This window comes from Choloepus didactylus, chromosome 10 (assembly GCF_015220235.1).
Source record: "Choloepus didactylus isolate mChoDid1 chromosome 10, mChoDid1.pri, whole genome shotgun sequence".
Classification (NCBI taxonomy): domain Eukaryota; kingdom Metazoa; phylum Chordata; class Mammalia; order Pilosa; family Megalonychidae; genus Choloepus; species Choloepus didactylus.
The window spans coordinates 131,966,137-131,983,391 of NC_051316.1; the positions used below are offsets into that span (position 1 = coordinate 131,966,137).

Below are 17,255 nucleotides of genomic sequence, written 5' to 3' on the forward strand. Positions count from 1 at the left end.
TGGGCTCTGTAGGTCCCTGCCTGTGCCGTCTCATAATTAATGTGTATCTTGGATGGGATGCTCTGAGGCTGTGTCAGTAGCCTGTTTCTCCTTGTACTTTCACCCACTGGGTAGGCATCCAGTAATGATTCTTCCCCAAATTAATTATTACTGTGGGGGATGCCAGATGGCAAGTTCTGAACTCCATCCTTCCTCACTGTCAGCTGAATTACCTTCCCTTCGGTCTGTCTGCGGACCCACCCTCCTCGTCACGCCGTCTGGCTTCCTCTCTGGGCTGCTGTCTGCTGCTGTCTTCATGTGCTGCCTCTTTGCACCAGGCTCGCCCAGCAGGGGCCCCTTCGGGCTGGCGCCTCTGATTGGGCCCTGCTGCTCTTTGAGCGCTTCCTTATTTTCTGACACAACAAGATGTTCCAGGCTCATCTTGTACTTTGCCTCCCAGAAATGGGATCTGCCATTCCTCCAAGGAACCCTGGTTCTTTTTATTGGAGCAAGGTGGTTAGAAAACAAGATTGCTCTTTTCCTGCTGTACTTTTTGGCTGTTTTAACTCAACATTATTTGTTTCAAACAGTTAAATTAGCACTTTGCCAAACACGGTTGGATTATACCCGTATGTAAGGTATTAAGGACTGGCAGGTAATATGAAAATCAGTATTTCTGTTAAGTGATATATCTTTTTCCCACTTTAGCTTTATTATTTCATCATCTTTTTAATATAAGCACTAAAACAGAAAAGCCATATGTGTTTGGCAGGCGCACGCAGTTCAGGCTCTCTGTGACTTCCCTCTTCTTCTGTACGCTGATGTTTTGTTTAGAACAGACGCCTAGCCCAGGCAGTCCTCTTGTTGGCACCTCAGTGCCCACCCTTCCTGGGGAGTGGGGAAAAGTCTCGCTGCTGGGAGGTGCAGGAGCCCCGTCCTGCCATCTGGGGCAGGTGCCTCTTGTAACAGGGGCTGGGAAGGCCTCTGTCCCATCCTGGCTCTTCAGGCCTCATCGCGGCATCGTCATCTCCGTGGGAGGCGGGGTTGGAGTGAACGCAGTAGTCACCCCAGGAAGCCCAAGGCCTCATGCAAGGAGGACATGGGGGTGATGGCTTCCCTCATCGGAGGGCCTGCTTCTTTCCATCCTGCTGTCCCAGTAAGTTCATCACAAGCAGGAAGGCCAAGGGACTCGTTTGGTGACAGAATGCGTTTTACCGTCCTGGGCGGTGCCATCTCCGATCATCTCCAATCACTGCACCTGCTGTGGCTGTAGATCCAGGCCCTGTCCGCCCTCTGGCGCTGCTGTGTTGGACAGGGCAGCAGTGTCCTGGGCATGTCCAGGGCCAGGCCTGCGGTGAACTCTGTTGTGCATGGCACACCCAGCTGTTGGCTCTAGGTGAACTTCAGTGCTGTTGACAGAGCTGCTTGGCATCTTTGTTAACAGCCTTTTCTGATTTCTGCTCAAATTATAGGGGTTCATATAGAAAAGACTGATTTCAGTCATCGATTCAGGTTTCCATGCTTAAGTAGAGGTAGAGGTTGTAGCTGGGTTGCCAAGGAGGCAGCAGGGCCCGGGTGTAGAGGCCCCTGGGCAGGCACATCCAGGGCTGCTCTTGCCTCCAGGGGATGGGCCTGTGGTGCTGGTACCCCGGGCAGGTCCTTGGGTAGAGCACCCGCGCCGTGCCCTCCTGAACTCTCTCCGCTCCCCCTCCCCGGGTCTGTGCTGTGGCTTCCTCCACAGCTCCTTCTCCAGCTCCTGGTGCCCAGAGGACCCCCCCCCCCACCCGGTGTCCGGGCGTCCAGGTGTTGGCCGTTGAAGCCTGCTTGAGCACCCGCTCTCCTGGGAAGGCCCCTGCCTCTGTCCGTGCCCTGCGCAGGGATGGCTCCCCACACTGGGCTGCATCGTCCCATCCTCTCCCAGGACACGTGCCGCAGGGCTGTCTGCCAGATGGAGTCTCCTGGCTACAGAGCACCAGTCCTGCCCGGGGGCCTCTTTCTGTGTGTATTGTGTCTCGTGGGCCCTGCATTTCTAAGAGGTGGTTCACGGACTTCCATCATCAGTGCATTCTGAACTTACTGAAATGTGTTTCGCATGTACAGCTAGTTAGACAATCAGCGACAGAAGACATTAGGATATTGTACTTGATTCTCTTCCAAAGTGCTGACTCCCTCGTGCAGGTTCCTGGGCGCTGTGGAGGGCAGCCTTCTCCCTGCCCTCGCTGGATTCTTCATTCTCTCGTCCATCACAGGAGTCGGCAGGCTGTTTGCTAAGGGGATGGATAGGAAGGGTTTGGGGTTTTGCAGGCCTTTCGGTCCCTGTCACCGCTGTCCCCTCTGCCTGTGTGGTGGGAGTGCAGCCATGGAGAGTAGGAAAGTAGGTGGGTGCGGCTGGGCACCGTTGGACGGTGCCCGCCTGGTCTGTGTTGGGGACGTGCTCTGAAGCCACGTGGTGTCCAGTGCAGCCACCAGAGCTTTCTGACGCTCCAGGTGGGGGGGGCAGAGCAGCAGAGCAGCACGGCCCTGGGGCCCAGAGCACCCCGTGAGTAGGCTCCTCGCCTGGGTGGCCCCCGTGCCGGGCCTGGTGTGCACCCGCGGCCGCCTGCCTCCCACCGTGCTGGGCGCCCCGGGGCCTCCCCTGCGAGGACTGTCCGGGCGCACCCACCCACTCTTCACGGTCTGCATCTGTGCGTGTTCTTCCTACCTCCTTTTCCTGTATTTTTTTAAACATTTTGTGTTTTTTTTTTTTTTGCAGCCTGCTTTAGTAAAGTTTCTCTGTGATCTTTTAAATAGAATATTGTGAAGGACTCGTTATATAAAACCAGTCAGTCTGGGCCTGCTTTGCTCAGCATGGGGGGCAGGGTTTCCCCCCCTGCTTCTGCTTGCAGCCAGCTTAGAGGACCCTCTTAGTGCCCGGGTTCCTGGAGGGAAGACGTGGGGAGGGGACCATGGTCCTGGGGCATGCACGCTTCAGCCTGGCCACCCCCGGCCCTGCACCGGGGTGGCCCCTCTGGCTGCTTGGGTTGTGGGCGGTGCAGGGCACGGCCCTGGGCAGCCTTCCTGGGCCCTGCTGCTCCTGAGAGTTGGATTTCTGCCATTATGGTTCCCCTGCCTGCAGGTTGGGGTGATGCTGCTGCCACTGCTACTGTACAGCCCCGTGTTTCATTTTGAACGATATGAATTATGAAATGTTTTAGCTTTCCCTGTGCAATTTATAAGCAAAATGAGTAAGAAATAAGTACCACTGTTGCCATGTTGATGGACCTCCAAAATGTAACATGATTTTAGTAATCAGATTTTGTAAACTGTCATCTACGTTTAAAAAAACATTTGAATTGTATTTTTCCTTTCTTGTTCCCTTTTGACTTTTTTTTTTTTTTTAGCTTGCTTGCCTTTTGTTTTAGCAGCTGCAGTATCTCGGAAGAAAAAACGAAGAATGGGAACCTATAGCCTGGTTCCTAAGAAAAAGACCAAAGTATTAAAGCAGAGGACGGTGATTGAGATGTTTAAGAGTATCACTCATTCCACTGCGGGGCCCAAGGTAGGGAAAGTGGGTGCCAGCCCGGGACTCTGACCAGCAGAGTGTCCTGCGGGGTGGTCAGTGGTGTGGACAGCCTTCGTCCTGCTGAGGGGCCAGAGCTCTGAGGTCTTCCCCGCAAGCCCTTGGGCCTGGCTCGGCCCTCCGGCCTCTTGCCCCGCTGCCCGGGCTCCACTCCATGCTCCTGCGGGTTGTTTTGGGGGCCTGAGTGGGACGCAGGTGGCTCTTCTGACGCTGTTCTCTGCTGTGTTCCAGGGCGAGAAGGAGCTGGCCGACGGCACCCTGCACGTGAACGGGGAGAGCTTGGAGGTGTACTCGGAGGAGGATGAGTCCGACGAGCTGGACGAGGAGGAGGATCATGGGGCGGAGCAGGCAGCTGCGTTCCCCACAGAGGACAGCAGGACCTCGAAGGAGAGCATGTCCGAGACCGACCGCACCCACAAGGTAGGCCGCCGCTCTCCAGGGTGAAGAACACGACAGGCTTGACCACAGCTTCCCGAAGAGTGCGGTTTACCAGGGGGCTGTACAAACCCTCTTCTTTAATTCCAACCTGGTAGTTTTCTATTTTATTTCCATGGAATTATTATATGAGTTTGTTTTCATCCAAGAAGGGTCTGTACCCCTGTGCAGTATTCTTCGAAGTAAGTCTCTTGAGCTTTACTTCTTAAGCTCCAAATGACAGCAGATGATAACGTGAATGGTCAGAAGTGTTATTCGGTGGCTTGCTGGGCCCAGGTAGTTCCTCCTTGTTGCTGGCCTTTGCGTGGCTTGTGTTACCACAAGCATCCGCCGAAGGTGACCATCCTGCAGGCGAGGAACAGGCGATGGGGGCTTCTGCCCTTCCTCGTTGGAGGTGCGTCCAGGTGGGCTGGCGGCCGCACCGTCCTCGTGGCCACCGCAGGCGCTGCCGTTGCCACTGGCCTGAAGCTGTTGGCCGGAGCCTCCGAGGCTGCCTCTGTGGGCCTCGGGCCTCAAGGAGACTAAGAACAGACCTAAGTTCCTGGAGAAATCCAGCAGGAATTTAATGAGGAGGCTGAGTTTTAGGTATAAATTCATGCTCTTTCTGTTCCGAGAGAGAGAAATTAGAAGTGGTTCACCTGGGGGACATAAATGTGATTTTATTGTTCAAATGTGTTGGAAGTTTGCTGAGAAAACTTTTGGCCAACTTTACTTATTTATTGGATCTAGTGAGTTATTCTAAATCTAGCAGTCGGCGGACAAGTCCCAGGTGAACCGGCTGAAGCAGTGACTTATCTTAAAAGATGCAATTCTGTTGATGAGCTTTTTACACTTGTGATCACTTGGCACCTCGTGGGCACAGCCTCTAACACATGTAAAGCATTTTCTTTCCTCTTTCACAAGTTGGGGCATGTCTTTTCGTATTTTTGCTTAAATTTCAAACTCATTTTTAGCCAAGTGTATGTGTTCTACCTTTTTAGTAGATTTGGGGGCAGATTTATCATTGTTACCTCCGGCTCTTAAGTTCCTTATTCAAAAGATAATTTAGATTTAAAGGGAATCTTAAATTTTTTTACTTTTTTAAAAATATATGTCAGTTTTTTTCTTTTCCTAAAGAGAAGTGTAGGGAAGAAAACAGTGTCATAATCCCATTTTCCAGCTAATTCTCGATGACATTTAAAAATGCTAATTCTGATAGAAGTATAGCCTCTCCCCGGGCTTCTGGCTCACACCAAGGGCGTCGGGCAGGACCCCTGCACTGCCCCGCTCAGCACACGCGTCCTTTCCCATCCTGCACGTCATGGTTTGGCCTCTGTTATGGAGTTCAGTGTTTCTCCTTTGTTGTTACAAGCAGTACATCCCGGAACGTTCAGGGTGACAGGTTATTGGGTGTATCCGTAGGGTGGTAAGTGTCCTCTGCGTTTCAAGTTGCCTGTAATTCTAGGCTTCTGCTGCAGTAGCTTGACAGGGTCACCTGCCCCAGCAGTCTGCATTGCCGAAATTTTAATTTGCTTTATTTTATTTTATTGTGATAACACATATGCAGTATCAGGATTTTAATGTTTTACTATCAGGATTTTAATGTTTTACTATTGAATTATGAGTGGGGCTGAGCATCTTCTTACATGCTTATGGTTATCTGTGTTTTTAGTTCTGTAAACCACCTGCCAAATATCCTTTGCTCATTTTCTGTCAGGTTTTGCATCTCTTCAAAACGAAATTTTATGAGCTTTTTGTAAACATGGAAATGAATCTGTTGACTCTTATGTGTGTTGCAAGCATTATTCTCAGATTGTTGTTTGTCTTTTCACCTTGTCTACAGTGTCTTTAAAAAAAAATTTTTTTTCCAGAATCTAAATAAAACCCACGGATGCTAGTCTATTTTCCAATCTTCAGGTTCTGTGTTCTATTTGGAATATCCACACCTTTTTCACTGGTGTTTATGAGTAAATTGATGTTAGCTGTCTTCTAATATTTCTTCAGTTTCATTTTTCATGTGTAAATATCTGATTCAATAGAATTTGTTTCATGATAAAATGTGATATAAATACACTCAAAATTGGTGAATTTTGTGGTATGTAAATTATATCTCAACAAAGCTTTTTAAATAAAATGTGAAGTAAAGACCTCGTGTCAAATAAAAACAAATCCAGAGACAGATAAGGAGGGACATTATTCACAAGAAAGTCTGTTGCAATAGAGAGAATGCTTCTGTTCTAGTTTGCTAATGCTGCCGGAATGCAAAACACCAGAGATGGATTGGCTTTTATGAAAGGAGGTTTATTTGGCTACACAATTACAGTCTTAAGGCCATAAAGTGTCCAAGGTAACACATCCAGCAGTCGGGTACCTTCACTGGAGGATGGCCAATGGTGTCCGGAAAACCTCTGTTAGCTGGGAGGGCACGTGGCTGGCGTCTACTCCGAAGTTCTGGTTTCAAAATGGCTTTCTCCCAGGACATTCCTGTCTAGGCTGCAGTTCCTCAAAAATGTCACTATTAGTTGCACTTGGGATATTTGTCCTCTCTCAGCTTCTCCAGAACAAGAGTCTGCTTTCAACGGCCGTCTTCAGACTGTCTCTCATCTGCAGCTCCTGTGCTTTCTTCAAAGTGTCCATCTTGGCTATAGTTCCTCTTCAAAAGTTCACTCACAGCTGCATTGAGTTCCCTCTGCCCATCAGCTCATTTATATGGCTCCACTGATCAAGGCCCACCCTGCATGGGTGGGGCCGCACCTCCATGGAAATATCTAATCAGAGTCATCACCCACAGTTGAGTGGGGCACACCTCCATGGAAACTCTCGAAGAATCACAATCTAATCAAAACTGATAAATCCGTCCACACAAGATTACATCAAAGATAATGGCGTTTGGGGGACATAATACATTCAAACTGGCACAGCTTCAAACTCGGGAAATTCAGGTACCTTGAGGTCAAACAGAAAAGGCTTTTCTTTCCCAGCTTGGGAGGAGTTGTCAGGGTCAGAGCTCCCTGGCTGGGACAGACACATGCGAGCTGGAGTCAGTTTCTGGATTCTCTGACTCGCCTGAGGCTCTTGTCCTCCAGAGAGAATCTACAAACTGAATAACACCAAATAACTCTAGATATTATGTGAAGTAAAATAAATTGAGTATCAAGTGAATAAAAGAGTAAGGAAACAAATTGAAGCAGAATCAAGAAAATGCGGTCCATGGAAACAAAATAAGATGGCAGGAACAAATCTGTAAATAGATCAATAATAACCATAAATTAATGAATTTATTATTATGTAAACTGTCTGAAAAGATAAAGATGTAAAAAGTACGCTAGATCCTTCCATGAAGCAAAGCTCATTTAAAATCTTAAATACAAAAAACCTAAATCAAGTGTTTTTTAATCAAATACAACCATGAATTAAAACAGTTTATCATATGGAAATAGGGCTTAGCCGAGGAAGGGATTGATTTATTGTAAAGAAATTTATTAACAAGTTATACTAGATTTGCAAATTAAATGAGAAAAACTGCAGAGTATCTCTATGCTTTAAAGCACATTTTAAGTGCAGATCATAATTGTCACATATGATGACAGAACGCGCACAGCTGCGGGAGCACCACCCAGGATCTCCGCAGCACTGCCTCTCCCAGTTGCTGCACCCACTGTCCTCCCCTAAGGTAGCCGTCCCCGAGTGCCCACGCTGTAGACTTGCTCTGCCTGTTTCTGTTTTTTATATAAATGGAACCGTACTGTATGCATTCTGAGTGTGGCTTATTTTACCCAACATTGTGTTTGTGGGTTTCCTTATGTTTTGCGTTTGGCAGTTTTTAGTTCTTGTCATTGTTATAGAAGAGCAGTCTTCAGGTGTGCTCTGGGGCTTCCCTGGACTCTCTTGGGCAGTCTGCAGTGTCAGAACTGTCACTGCCAACACCAAGATCATCCTCCTGCAGAGGAGTGTGCGGATGGGGCCTTGCCAGCCTGGCGGCACGTGCTCTCGTGGCTCCGACGTCTTCAGTTCGCATTTCCACTGCATTGAATGTCGACACGACAAGAATTCTTTGTGTTTCTCAGCAGTTTTGAAGAGAGTGAAGGGTCCTGACACGAGTGTTTTAGAACCCCCAGTGTGTCCTGTTCCTTTGTGTGAATCTGTTCTGGTTGACATGTCTGCCTGCTGAGGGGCCTTGGGCTCTGCCCCGTGTGGGTCCACTGGGGATTGGGGGGAGCGTCTCTGGCAGGTGTCCTGAGCTCACGCCTGAGCTCGCCTCAGAGGACACCCCAGGCCCCTGCTTGTCGGCGAGGGTGCTGCAGCTGCCTCCTAACGGTTGGTCTTGCCGATCTGCATTTGGCCACTTGGGGATGTGCGGGGTGGTGCACTGGATTTCCCTCCTTCGCCATCAGGAAAGTCGGGGACCTTCTCATTGTTTGTCACCCGGACGCCTTCTTTTGTGGAGTGCCTGTTCAAGTCTCAACCATTGTTCACTGGGTCGTGTGTGTTTGAAAAATCATCCCGTTAGGATTCTGCAGTCTGGAGATGAACCCCTGTTGGATGTACAGCCGGCGCGATCTCTTCTTCCATTACTCAGAGGATTGGCATTCCTCGTTTCTCCCTTCGCATTTGAAGCCAATTGCAAGGACTTGTCGAATGGCAGTTTGGGCAGGATGGTCACTCTGGGAGCTGGCTCGGTGGGGGGGTGTGGACTCTCGCCTCCTAGCCCAGAGCCCTGCCAAGACCAGAGCCCTGGCCGGGTGAGGACTGGAAGGTGCCTGGCTATGGCTGCTGGGCAAGGGCCACCCCCTGTGTTGTCCTCCACCCTCCTGGGGATCTCTAGGAAGAAAGTGCTTACTTGCTTCTTGATGATTTCTTTCCGGCTCACTTAGGTTGCAGCTTTCTCAGTTCACCTATGTCAGACTTGAGTTTCCCTTTTCTTATTATTTGTCAATTTATGCCTTATTCCTTATAGCTCTCTGATGTGCAGTTATAAAGTAACCCCGTTCCTCCCTTTGCTACCACTTTATGGGAGATTTGGAAGGAGGTGGAGTTAACTGTGTGTCCCGGTTTGCTATTGCTGCCAGAATGCAAAACACCAGAAATGGATTGGCTTTTATAAAAGGGGGTTTATTTGATTACACAGTTACAGTCTTAAGGCCATAAAGTGTCTGAGGTAACATATCAGCAGTCGGGTACCTTCACTGGAGGATGGCCAGTGACGTCTGGAAAACCTCTGTTAGCTGGGACGGCATGTGGCTGGTGTCTGCTCCAAAGTTCTGGTTTCAAAATGGCTTTCTCCCAGGATGTTCCTCTCTAGGCTGCAGTTCCTCAAAAATGTCACTCTCAGTTGCTCTTGAGGCATTTGTCCTCTCTTAGCTTCTCTGGAGCAAGAGTCTGCTTTCAGTGGCTGTCTCCAAAATGTCTCTTATCTTCAGCTCCTCTCTCAGCTTCTGTGCATTCTTCAAAGTGTCCCTCTTGGCTGTAGCAAGCTTGCTCCTTCTGTCTGAGCTTATATAGTGCTCCAGTGAACTAATCAAGGCCCACACTGAATGGGTGGGGCCACGCCTCCACGGAAACTGTCCAGTTAGAGTTATCACCCATAGTTCGGTAGGGCACATTTCCATGGGAACAACCTAATCCAAAAGTTCCAACTTAATTCCCACTAATACGTCTGCCTCACAAGATTGCATCAAAGAACATGGCTTTTCCTGGGGGATATAATATATACAAACCGGTACACTATGTTATGTTTAATTGGGAGTTTTGTTGTTCAGTCTTGTTTAAAATAAAATGGTACCCAATGAAAGTAAAGCTCATAAGGGTTGAGTAAGGTATCAGAATCCTACAGAAAATTTAATATTTAATGATGAAAAATTTAAAGCATTTCTAATGGCAGTAATAAAAACAAGGATTGCCACTTTTACCCTGTCAAGGAAAACAAATGGAACTAGCCACTGTTCAACAGGTAAGGATGACTTTATTCAAAGCTGTTTGCAGTAGAGAAGAGAGGGATACCAGAAGCCGTGTGTGTGTGTGTAGAGGCAGAGAGACAGAGCCCAGAAGGCTGCAGAGCGGGGAGAGCAGCTCGGCCCCCTGAGGCAGAGGGCACAGGGGTGTCTGAGGCCTGGGGTGAGCTGGTCGGGAAGGCCTGGAGGGGAGGACGCCAGGCTCGGGGTGAGGGGACGGTGGCGTTGAAGGCTGGTGGGGCGTGTCCTGTCTGGGTGCTGAGAGGCCAGGTGAGGGTCGGGGCCCACAGGCAAGTTTGTCCAGGGCCACAGGCTTCAGGTGAAATTCCATTGTTAACCCCTGACACCAACACTGTAAGGCTGACTGTTCTTGCTAAAGCTGTAAGATAGGAATAAGAAATAAGCATTAATATGTGAAAGGGCAAGGGCGAAGTGTTTTCCTGAGAATGTCATCAACTATCTAAATCGATGAATGTCAGCTGAGAAATTGTTGCAGCTAATGAGGTGAACATAAATGCGATTTAGACCCCAAATTAGTTGTGCTGTGTAGCTGCAGTCACCAGTTGGAAGATGTAATGACAAAAATACCAATAAAATCAATACCCAGGGATGTTCTCACCTTATTTTCTAATAGAAAATGTTGGGGTATAGAAACATACAAAAGCTATCTAATGCCACTGCTGACCCTTGGCCAGTCTTCTTTGCCCTTAGGAGTTGTCTAGAAGCAGATGTTTCACTTTGTCTCTTTAAAAGATTAGGGCTCTTTGAAATAGAAGACCACAATATCACACCTAAAAAAATTTTTCTGTAACTCCTTAATATCACCAGAGCACCTAGGAGTAAATTTAACTGGACAGTCTCTTACCTGTAAGAGGGAAACTATAAAACTTTACTAAAGATTAACAAAAAATATATTGTTTGTCTGAATCAGATCGATTGTTTTATTCTAAGTTTATCCATAAATTCAAAACATTCTCACTGAAACCCTAACAGGACTTTTTACAGGGCCACTGATGGCCAAGTTCCTACTGAGGGGAGGGCACTTAAGGACGGTCCTGGGATTTTCAGTGAGAGCAGTGAGAGCAGTCTTACCCGATGAGCTGCACAGCCCTCGCTCGCTAAAATAATTAACACAGAATGATGTTTATGGAGCAATGGAAAGTTAGTTTAGTAAATGGAAGAGGGGATCTGCAATAAATGTGTTTTAAATTAATGGTTGTTCTAGTTTGCTAATGCTGCCATTATGCAAAATACCAGAAATGGATTGGCTTTTATAAAAGGGATTTATTTGGGTACAAATTTAAAGTCCTAAGGCCATAAAAGTGTCCAAACTAAGCATCAACAAGAAGATACCTTCACTGAATAATGGCTGATGGTGTCCAGAACACCTCTGTCATCTTGGAAGGCATGTGGCTGGCATCTGCTCTTCCCAGTTTGTGTTTCAAAATAGCACTCTCCAAAATGTATCTGAGCTTGTCTCTCTCAGCCTCTTCAGCTCCTGTACATCTAACTGTCTGGGCAGGGGTCCTCTCTTAGTTCCTTTGGAGCAAACTCTGGGCTAGCATCTCTTATCTTAGCATCTCCAAGTGTCCTTCTGTCCACATCTCCAAGCATTAGCTTTCAACAGCCTTCTCCAAAATGCCTTTCTCTTACAGGCTCCAGTGATGTAATTAAGACCCACCCTGAATGGGTGGGGCCCATATCGCCATGGAGATAATTTAATCAAAGTTGTAAGCCCACAGATTGAGTCACATCTCCGTGGAAACACTCAATCAAAAGACTAATGTCTGCCCTGACAAGATTGCATTAAAGAACATGGCTTTTGGGGGGGATGTAATATATCCAAACTGGCACAGTGCTCAAGGGATTGTAAACTTTTAAATAAATGGTATTGAGACAGTTGAATAATCTTTTGGGAAAAATAAGGTAGGCTCTTGCCTCATGGATGTAACAAAGGTAAACACCGTTCTGGAATTAGGTAGTGTTGATGGTTACACAAGTCTGAATATACTGAAATCCACTGGTTTGTACACTTTAAAATTGAAAATTTTATGTTATGTGAATTATATCTCAGTAAAGCTGTTGTAAAAAATAAATTCCAGGTGATTTGAAGTGTCTTCACAAAATATTGAACTGTGGAAGATAATATTGGAAACTGTTTTTCCAATCTGGAGGTGAGGAAGACCTCTGGTGCAGGACACAAACCAGAAGCCACGCAGGAAATGACTGACAGGTTTGACTTCAGAAAATTTCAGAAGTTTCATACAAGAAATACCAGAAACAAAGTTTAAAAAATTGATAGGGAAAATATTTATAACATATTTAGCAGAGTATTACTATCCTGTGTGTGTTTGCATGCTGTGTAGCTTGTACACATCCATAAAAAAGCAAGAACCCAGTAGCAAAATGGACTGAGGACATGAACGAGCACAAGATTGTAGAGGAGAGAGAAACATGCAGTGGAGTTGTAGGAAATTGGTTCCTTCTGTAGCTGGGGAAGAAGATCAGCCTGGCATTGAGGTACATCAAGGGGTGCAGGAACTCTCTGTGGGTGCGGTTGGCAGATGGCAGCTTGCCTCATGCCCCTGAAGGGACGTGCACTTTGACACACACATCCCGGGTCCAGGAGTCTGTCCTGAGGAAACAGGAGCACGGGTCATCTCGGTGTCTTAGGGGAGCTTTTGATTCTGTCTTAGGACACGACCTTGTCTAGACCTTATCTGGGACATGGCTTCACCTGGATGTCCTCCTCTAGATCTGTCCTGGAACATGGCTTCATCTAGATGTCCTCTAAATCTTATCTGGGACACGGCCTTGTCTAGATCTCATCCGGGGCACGGTTTTGTCTAGATGTTTTCCTCTAGATCTTGTCTGGGAGATGGCCACATCTAGATCCTGTCTAGGACATGGCTTCATCTAGATCTTGTCTGGGCATAGCCTTGGTGTGAGCTGCATGTGTTCACTGGGTGGGGACTGTAGGTGATGTGTGCAGGCCTAGGTCCTGAGCGGGCATCTCTGTGGCATAGCACTCGCAGCAGGTGCATGTTGTTACTTTTGCACACATGCAAGTTTGTGGGGAGTAGGTGGGTAAGGGATAAATGGATTCTCATGTACTTATTAGTGTCTTTTGCCTTAAAAATACATTCATGTGTTACCTGTATGAATAGAAGGATTAATACAGCAGGAAAAATAAGATATCTCTGTTGTTCTGATGTGGAAAGAATTCCAAAATATATTGTTAATTAGGAAGAAGTAATATTCACAAGTGTGTTTAGTGTCTTACCATCTGAATAAAAATAAAAAATGCCCTCATATTCAGGTACAAACGGGCCTCTGTTCTCAGTGACTGCTCCTGGGGAGCTGGACAGGGATCTTGGGTGGTTGGCTTTTACATTGTGTATTACTTTGCATCTTCTGAAAGTCTTTTATGTATGTTTTGTTTTTGTCTTGTCTGTTTTTTGTTGAGTTCCACCACACGTACAGTGTGAGTCTTCAGTATACAGTTTATGAGCTTTTACGGAAGTACAGCCAGGGCAGCTACCGTCCAGACCATAGCATAGACTGTTAGCGTGTGCAAATGTGCTTCATGTTAAAAATATGAAAAAAGAGCAGCTCCTGAGTGGGCTCTGAGGTTGAGAGCAGGAGTGGGGCATGGGCTGTGTGTCCAGCCTATGCTGGTGCTGGCCCAGTGTGTGCCTGCACCTGCTTCGGGCAGCGCGGGCCCCATGGCCAGCCCTGAGGAGAGGGCAGGTGCAAGCCACTACGCCACATCTCCAGCACTTACAGCCAGTGATTTTTGATTTTCTAAGTTGTTCTTGATGAAATCCTCTGCCACTCAGAGGTCTGATTTGTCCTTGTTTTCTGTTTGATCATCATCTCTTGATTGCACGTTGGACAGATGGATGGCGAGTCTGAAGAGGAGCAAGAGTCGGCAGACACTGGGGAGGAAGAGGAAGATGGAGATGAGTCCGACTTGGTAATCTTCATCTTTCTTCTGACGTTTGTATCTAACGGGAATTACAGTGAACACAAGAGATGCCCTGCTTCGTCCATCATTCGCTCACTGTCGAGTGGGCATGCCAGGCCCTGGGTGTGGGGGCTGGGGATATAAGGGCGAGAAGACCCCGGGGCCAGTCGCGCCGTTAACTGGCTGCCTTTGTCACAAGGGTGATGGTAGCGAGCATTGGGCCGTGGGGACACAGATTCAGCAGGGCGGTCGGGAGGTTCTCACTGAGCCTTCAGGTCATGTTGCCCCTGGGAATGGAACATTGAGGAAGACGCTGCAGAGAGCCGAGGGGACTGGTCTCGGCAAGCGCCGGTTGGAGTGCCCTGGGCTGGTGCAAGGCCATGTGGCTGTGGTCTAGAGGATGGGTCATCAGGTCAGCTGAGAAGAGGGATGGGGGGAGGCTGGGCCCATGGGCAGGGCTGTCCCAGTTGGCAGGGATGTGGTCAGAGGCTCTAGGGTGAAGGGGTGCGTGAGATCTGCACCAGGGAGGGTACCTGCTGGCCCGAGGTTGAGGTGGGCTGGGGCCCGAGTCCATGGCAGGGATGGTGGCAGGGTCCCATTGCCATGCTCCACGTGAGGGGGAAGGGGTGGCCCACGGGAGGAGAGGGCAAGGACTGGACTTGAGATGTTTTGAGGTAGGACTGATAGGACGGCTTGTTGGGTTGGATTTCACGTGAGGGTAAGAGATGAAATGTGAGGAGACCTGAGTTTCTGCATTGAGCAGTGGTGGTAGTGACAGTGCAGGAGCCGTCAGGGGCCAAGACTCTGCATTGTCTGCGCTGAAGTTGGTTGTTACTGGTGGGCAGGCACTGGAGGCATCCTGGGTCAAGGCCAGACGTGGGGCTAGAGGTTGGCTCTGAGGGGCCAGCCACCCCTGGCTATGTCCACATCTGCAGGACCAACATGGTCCTGGCTGGGAAATGGGAGAAGCAATGGGGGCCCAGGACTGGCCTTGGGAAGCCCGGCATTTAGAAGTTGAGTGGAGGCGAGTTGGCTGATGAGACTGAGAAGCAGGCCTCTGTCTCTGTCGTGATTCAGACACCGACGCTCTAAAGAGGGACCGTGTCCACTGGCATAGCTTGCTGTGTGGGTGAATACAGTGTGGACAGAAAGGGCCATGGCCTCGTCAGCGAAGTGGCGTGTCAGTGGGCGCTGGAGGCAGGAGCGACATGGGTGCACTTGCAGAAAGTCTTTGCAGACTTTTGCTCTAAAGGAGAGCGGAGGAGTAGGCAGCACTGGGAGAGGAAGGTGGGGTGGTGTGAGGGCGTGTCCGAAGGGGAGACACCTGTGCACGCTGCCCAGCTGCGGCCGCCCTGGGAATGGGTCGTCTGCTCTGAACCCGCAGTCACCAAGTCCCTGAGCCTGCAGTTGTTCTCTTGAGAGCCAATAGGCTGCTACTGGGTTTCCTTCTCGTGTGTTGAACAGATTCTTAAACTTCTCTATGTCCATAGTAGGCAGGAATTGTAAGAACTTTCCCTAGCAGATGTCAGAAAGGGGCTAGGATCTCACATTGTAACTTGTAGCAGTTAGATGTCCTTTCTGCATCTAAATTTTAGGTGCCAATACTCAGGAAACACCTTGAACTATTATAAATTAATTATAGCCTCTCTCCATATTCTCCATGTAAACAATTCATTTGGACATAGATTCTGAAGCAAATTGAGGCACTGATTATTTCGTTTCTCGTGAGCAAGATGAATGGATGTAGATGAATAAAAGTGGTTTTTTTTACTGAACTTACTCATTTAGTTCCTGAGTAGAAATTTCTAATTTATTCTTTTCCTCTGTGCAAATTCAAATAAGATTCATAAACTCCATTTTAATTTTCTCGACTTTGCCTCTAGAAGTACTGAGTTTGGAGTGAAGTTTCTTAGTAGGGAAAAGTGTGGGTGCCTTTAAAAATGTGACCCATAAAAAGGTCTAAAGCAAAATAAGCTTTTTAGTTGAAGGATCAAGATATGGTATTTTATTTTGCAGAAAAACAGAAATTCTAGTACTTTTTGCTTTCAAGAACTCCCCATGCTTTGCTTTTATGTACTTACTCTTTGGGTCCTCCAGAGTTCTGAATCTAGCATTAAGAAGAAATTTCTCAAGAGGAAAGGGAAGACTGACAGCCCATGGATCAAACCAAGCAGAAAAAGAAGGCGGAGAAACAAAAAGAAGCCAAGCAGTGCACTAGGTGAGCATGGTGTCCGGGAAACCACGCAGGGTGCCAGGTGGGCAGGGTGTCCGGGAAACCACGCAGGGCGCCAGGTGGGCAGGGTGTCCGGGAAACCACGCAGGGCGCCAGGTGGGCACGGTGTCCGGGAAACCACGCAGGGCGCCAGGTGGGAACGGTGTCCGGGAAACCACGCAGGGCGCCAGGTGGGCACGGTGTCCGGGAAACCACGCAGGGCGCCAGGTGGGCACGGTGTCCGGGAAACCACGCAGGGCGCCAGGTGGGCACGGTGTCCGGGAAACCACGCAGGGCGCCAGGTGGGCAGAGTGTCCGGGAAACCACGCAGGGCGCCAGGTGGGCAGAGTGTCCGGGAAACCACGCAGGGCGCCAGGTGGGCAGTGTCCGGGAAACCACGCAGGGCGCCAGGTGGGCACGGTGTCCGGGAAACCACGCAGGGCGCCAGGTGGGCACGGTGTCCGGGAAACCACGCAGGGCGCCAGGTGGGCAGTGTCCGGGAAACCACGCAGGGCGCCAGGTGGGCAGAGTGTCCGGGAAACCACGCAGGGCGCCAGGTGGGCAGAGTGTCCGGGAAACCACGCAGGGCGCCAGGTGGGCAGTGTCCGGGAAACCACGCAGGGCACCAGGTGGGCACAATGTCTGTGGGATCCCTCATTCGTCCATAGCAGGGCGGCGAGTTCCGCACTCGGCCTAGTGGGGCCTTGGTAGGGGATGGGATGGGGAGGCTGAACTGAGGGCTGCCCACTCTTACTGCCCTGGTGCTCTGCACAGGGGTTCGTTTTACAAGAATAAAAGTTCGTAAAGAAACACCAGTGATCCTAAAGTGGTTTCCTCCAGCAAATCTGTTTTGGTATTGGCTTCAGTGTTGAATGCTAACATGATAATAAATCACTTATCTCCTTCCCAGTTGGAGTAGGAATCTGGACCTGCGTGGTACGCTTCGGGGTTTTGTGGAAGAGTGGTTGTTCTCACATTTCTCCCGACGCCCTCGCGGCCTCAGGCCCCATGTTGACCTCTGCTCTGGGCACTTGATGCCTGTCCAGAGTCCCATCCAGAAGTAACTTTGTCCAAGTGAATGCAGGGATGAGAAGTATCCCTCACAGCTAGAAGGGATGCAGCTTGTTCAGTGTGCCAAGGGTGACATTTTTTATAGCTTTTTTGACGTATAAT

The 17,255-nt window shown here is 48.9% G+C and overlaps 1 protein-coding gene across 7 annotated transcripts in view; it reads left to right on the forward strand.

The window, feature by feature from the left end:
- EHMT1 (euchromatic histone lysine methyltransferase 1) overlaps positions 1-17,255 on the forward strand; it is a 300,279-nt gene that overhangs the window by 150,569 nt on the left and 132,455 nt on the right. For 4 of the 7 annotated variants that reach the window (XM_037797144.1, XM_037797146.1, XM_037797148.1 and 1 more), the window contains 4 exons: positions 3,360-3,517; positions 3,770-3,958; positions 13,802-13,879; positions 15,968-16,088. In XM_037797144.1, coding sequence (XP_037653072.1) covers positions 3,360-3,517; positions 3,770-3,958; positions 13,802-13,879; positions 15,968-16,088 — 546 coding nt within the window. The remainder of the gene's footprint in view (positions 1-3,359; positions 3,518-3,769; positions 3,959-13,801; positions 13,880-15,967; positions 16,089-17,255) is intronic. The other 3 variants (XM_037797145.1, XM_037797147.1, XM_037797149.1) reach the window with 2 other exon arrangements.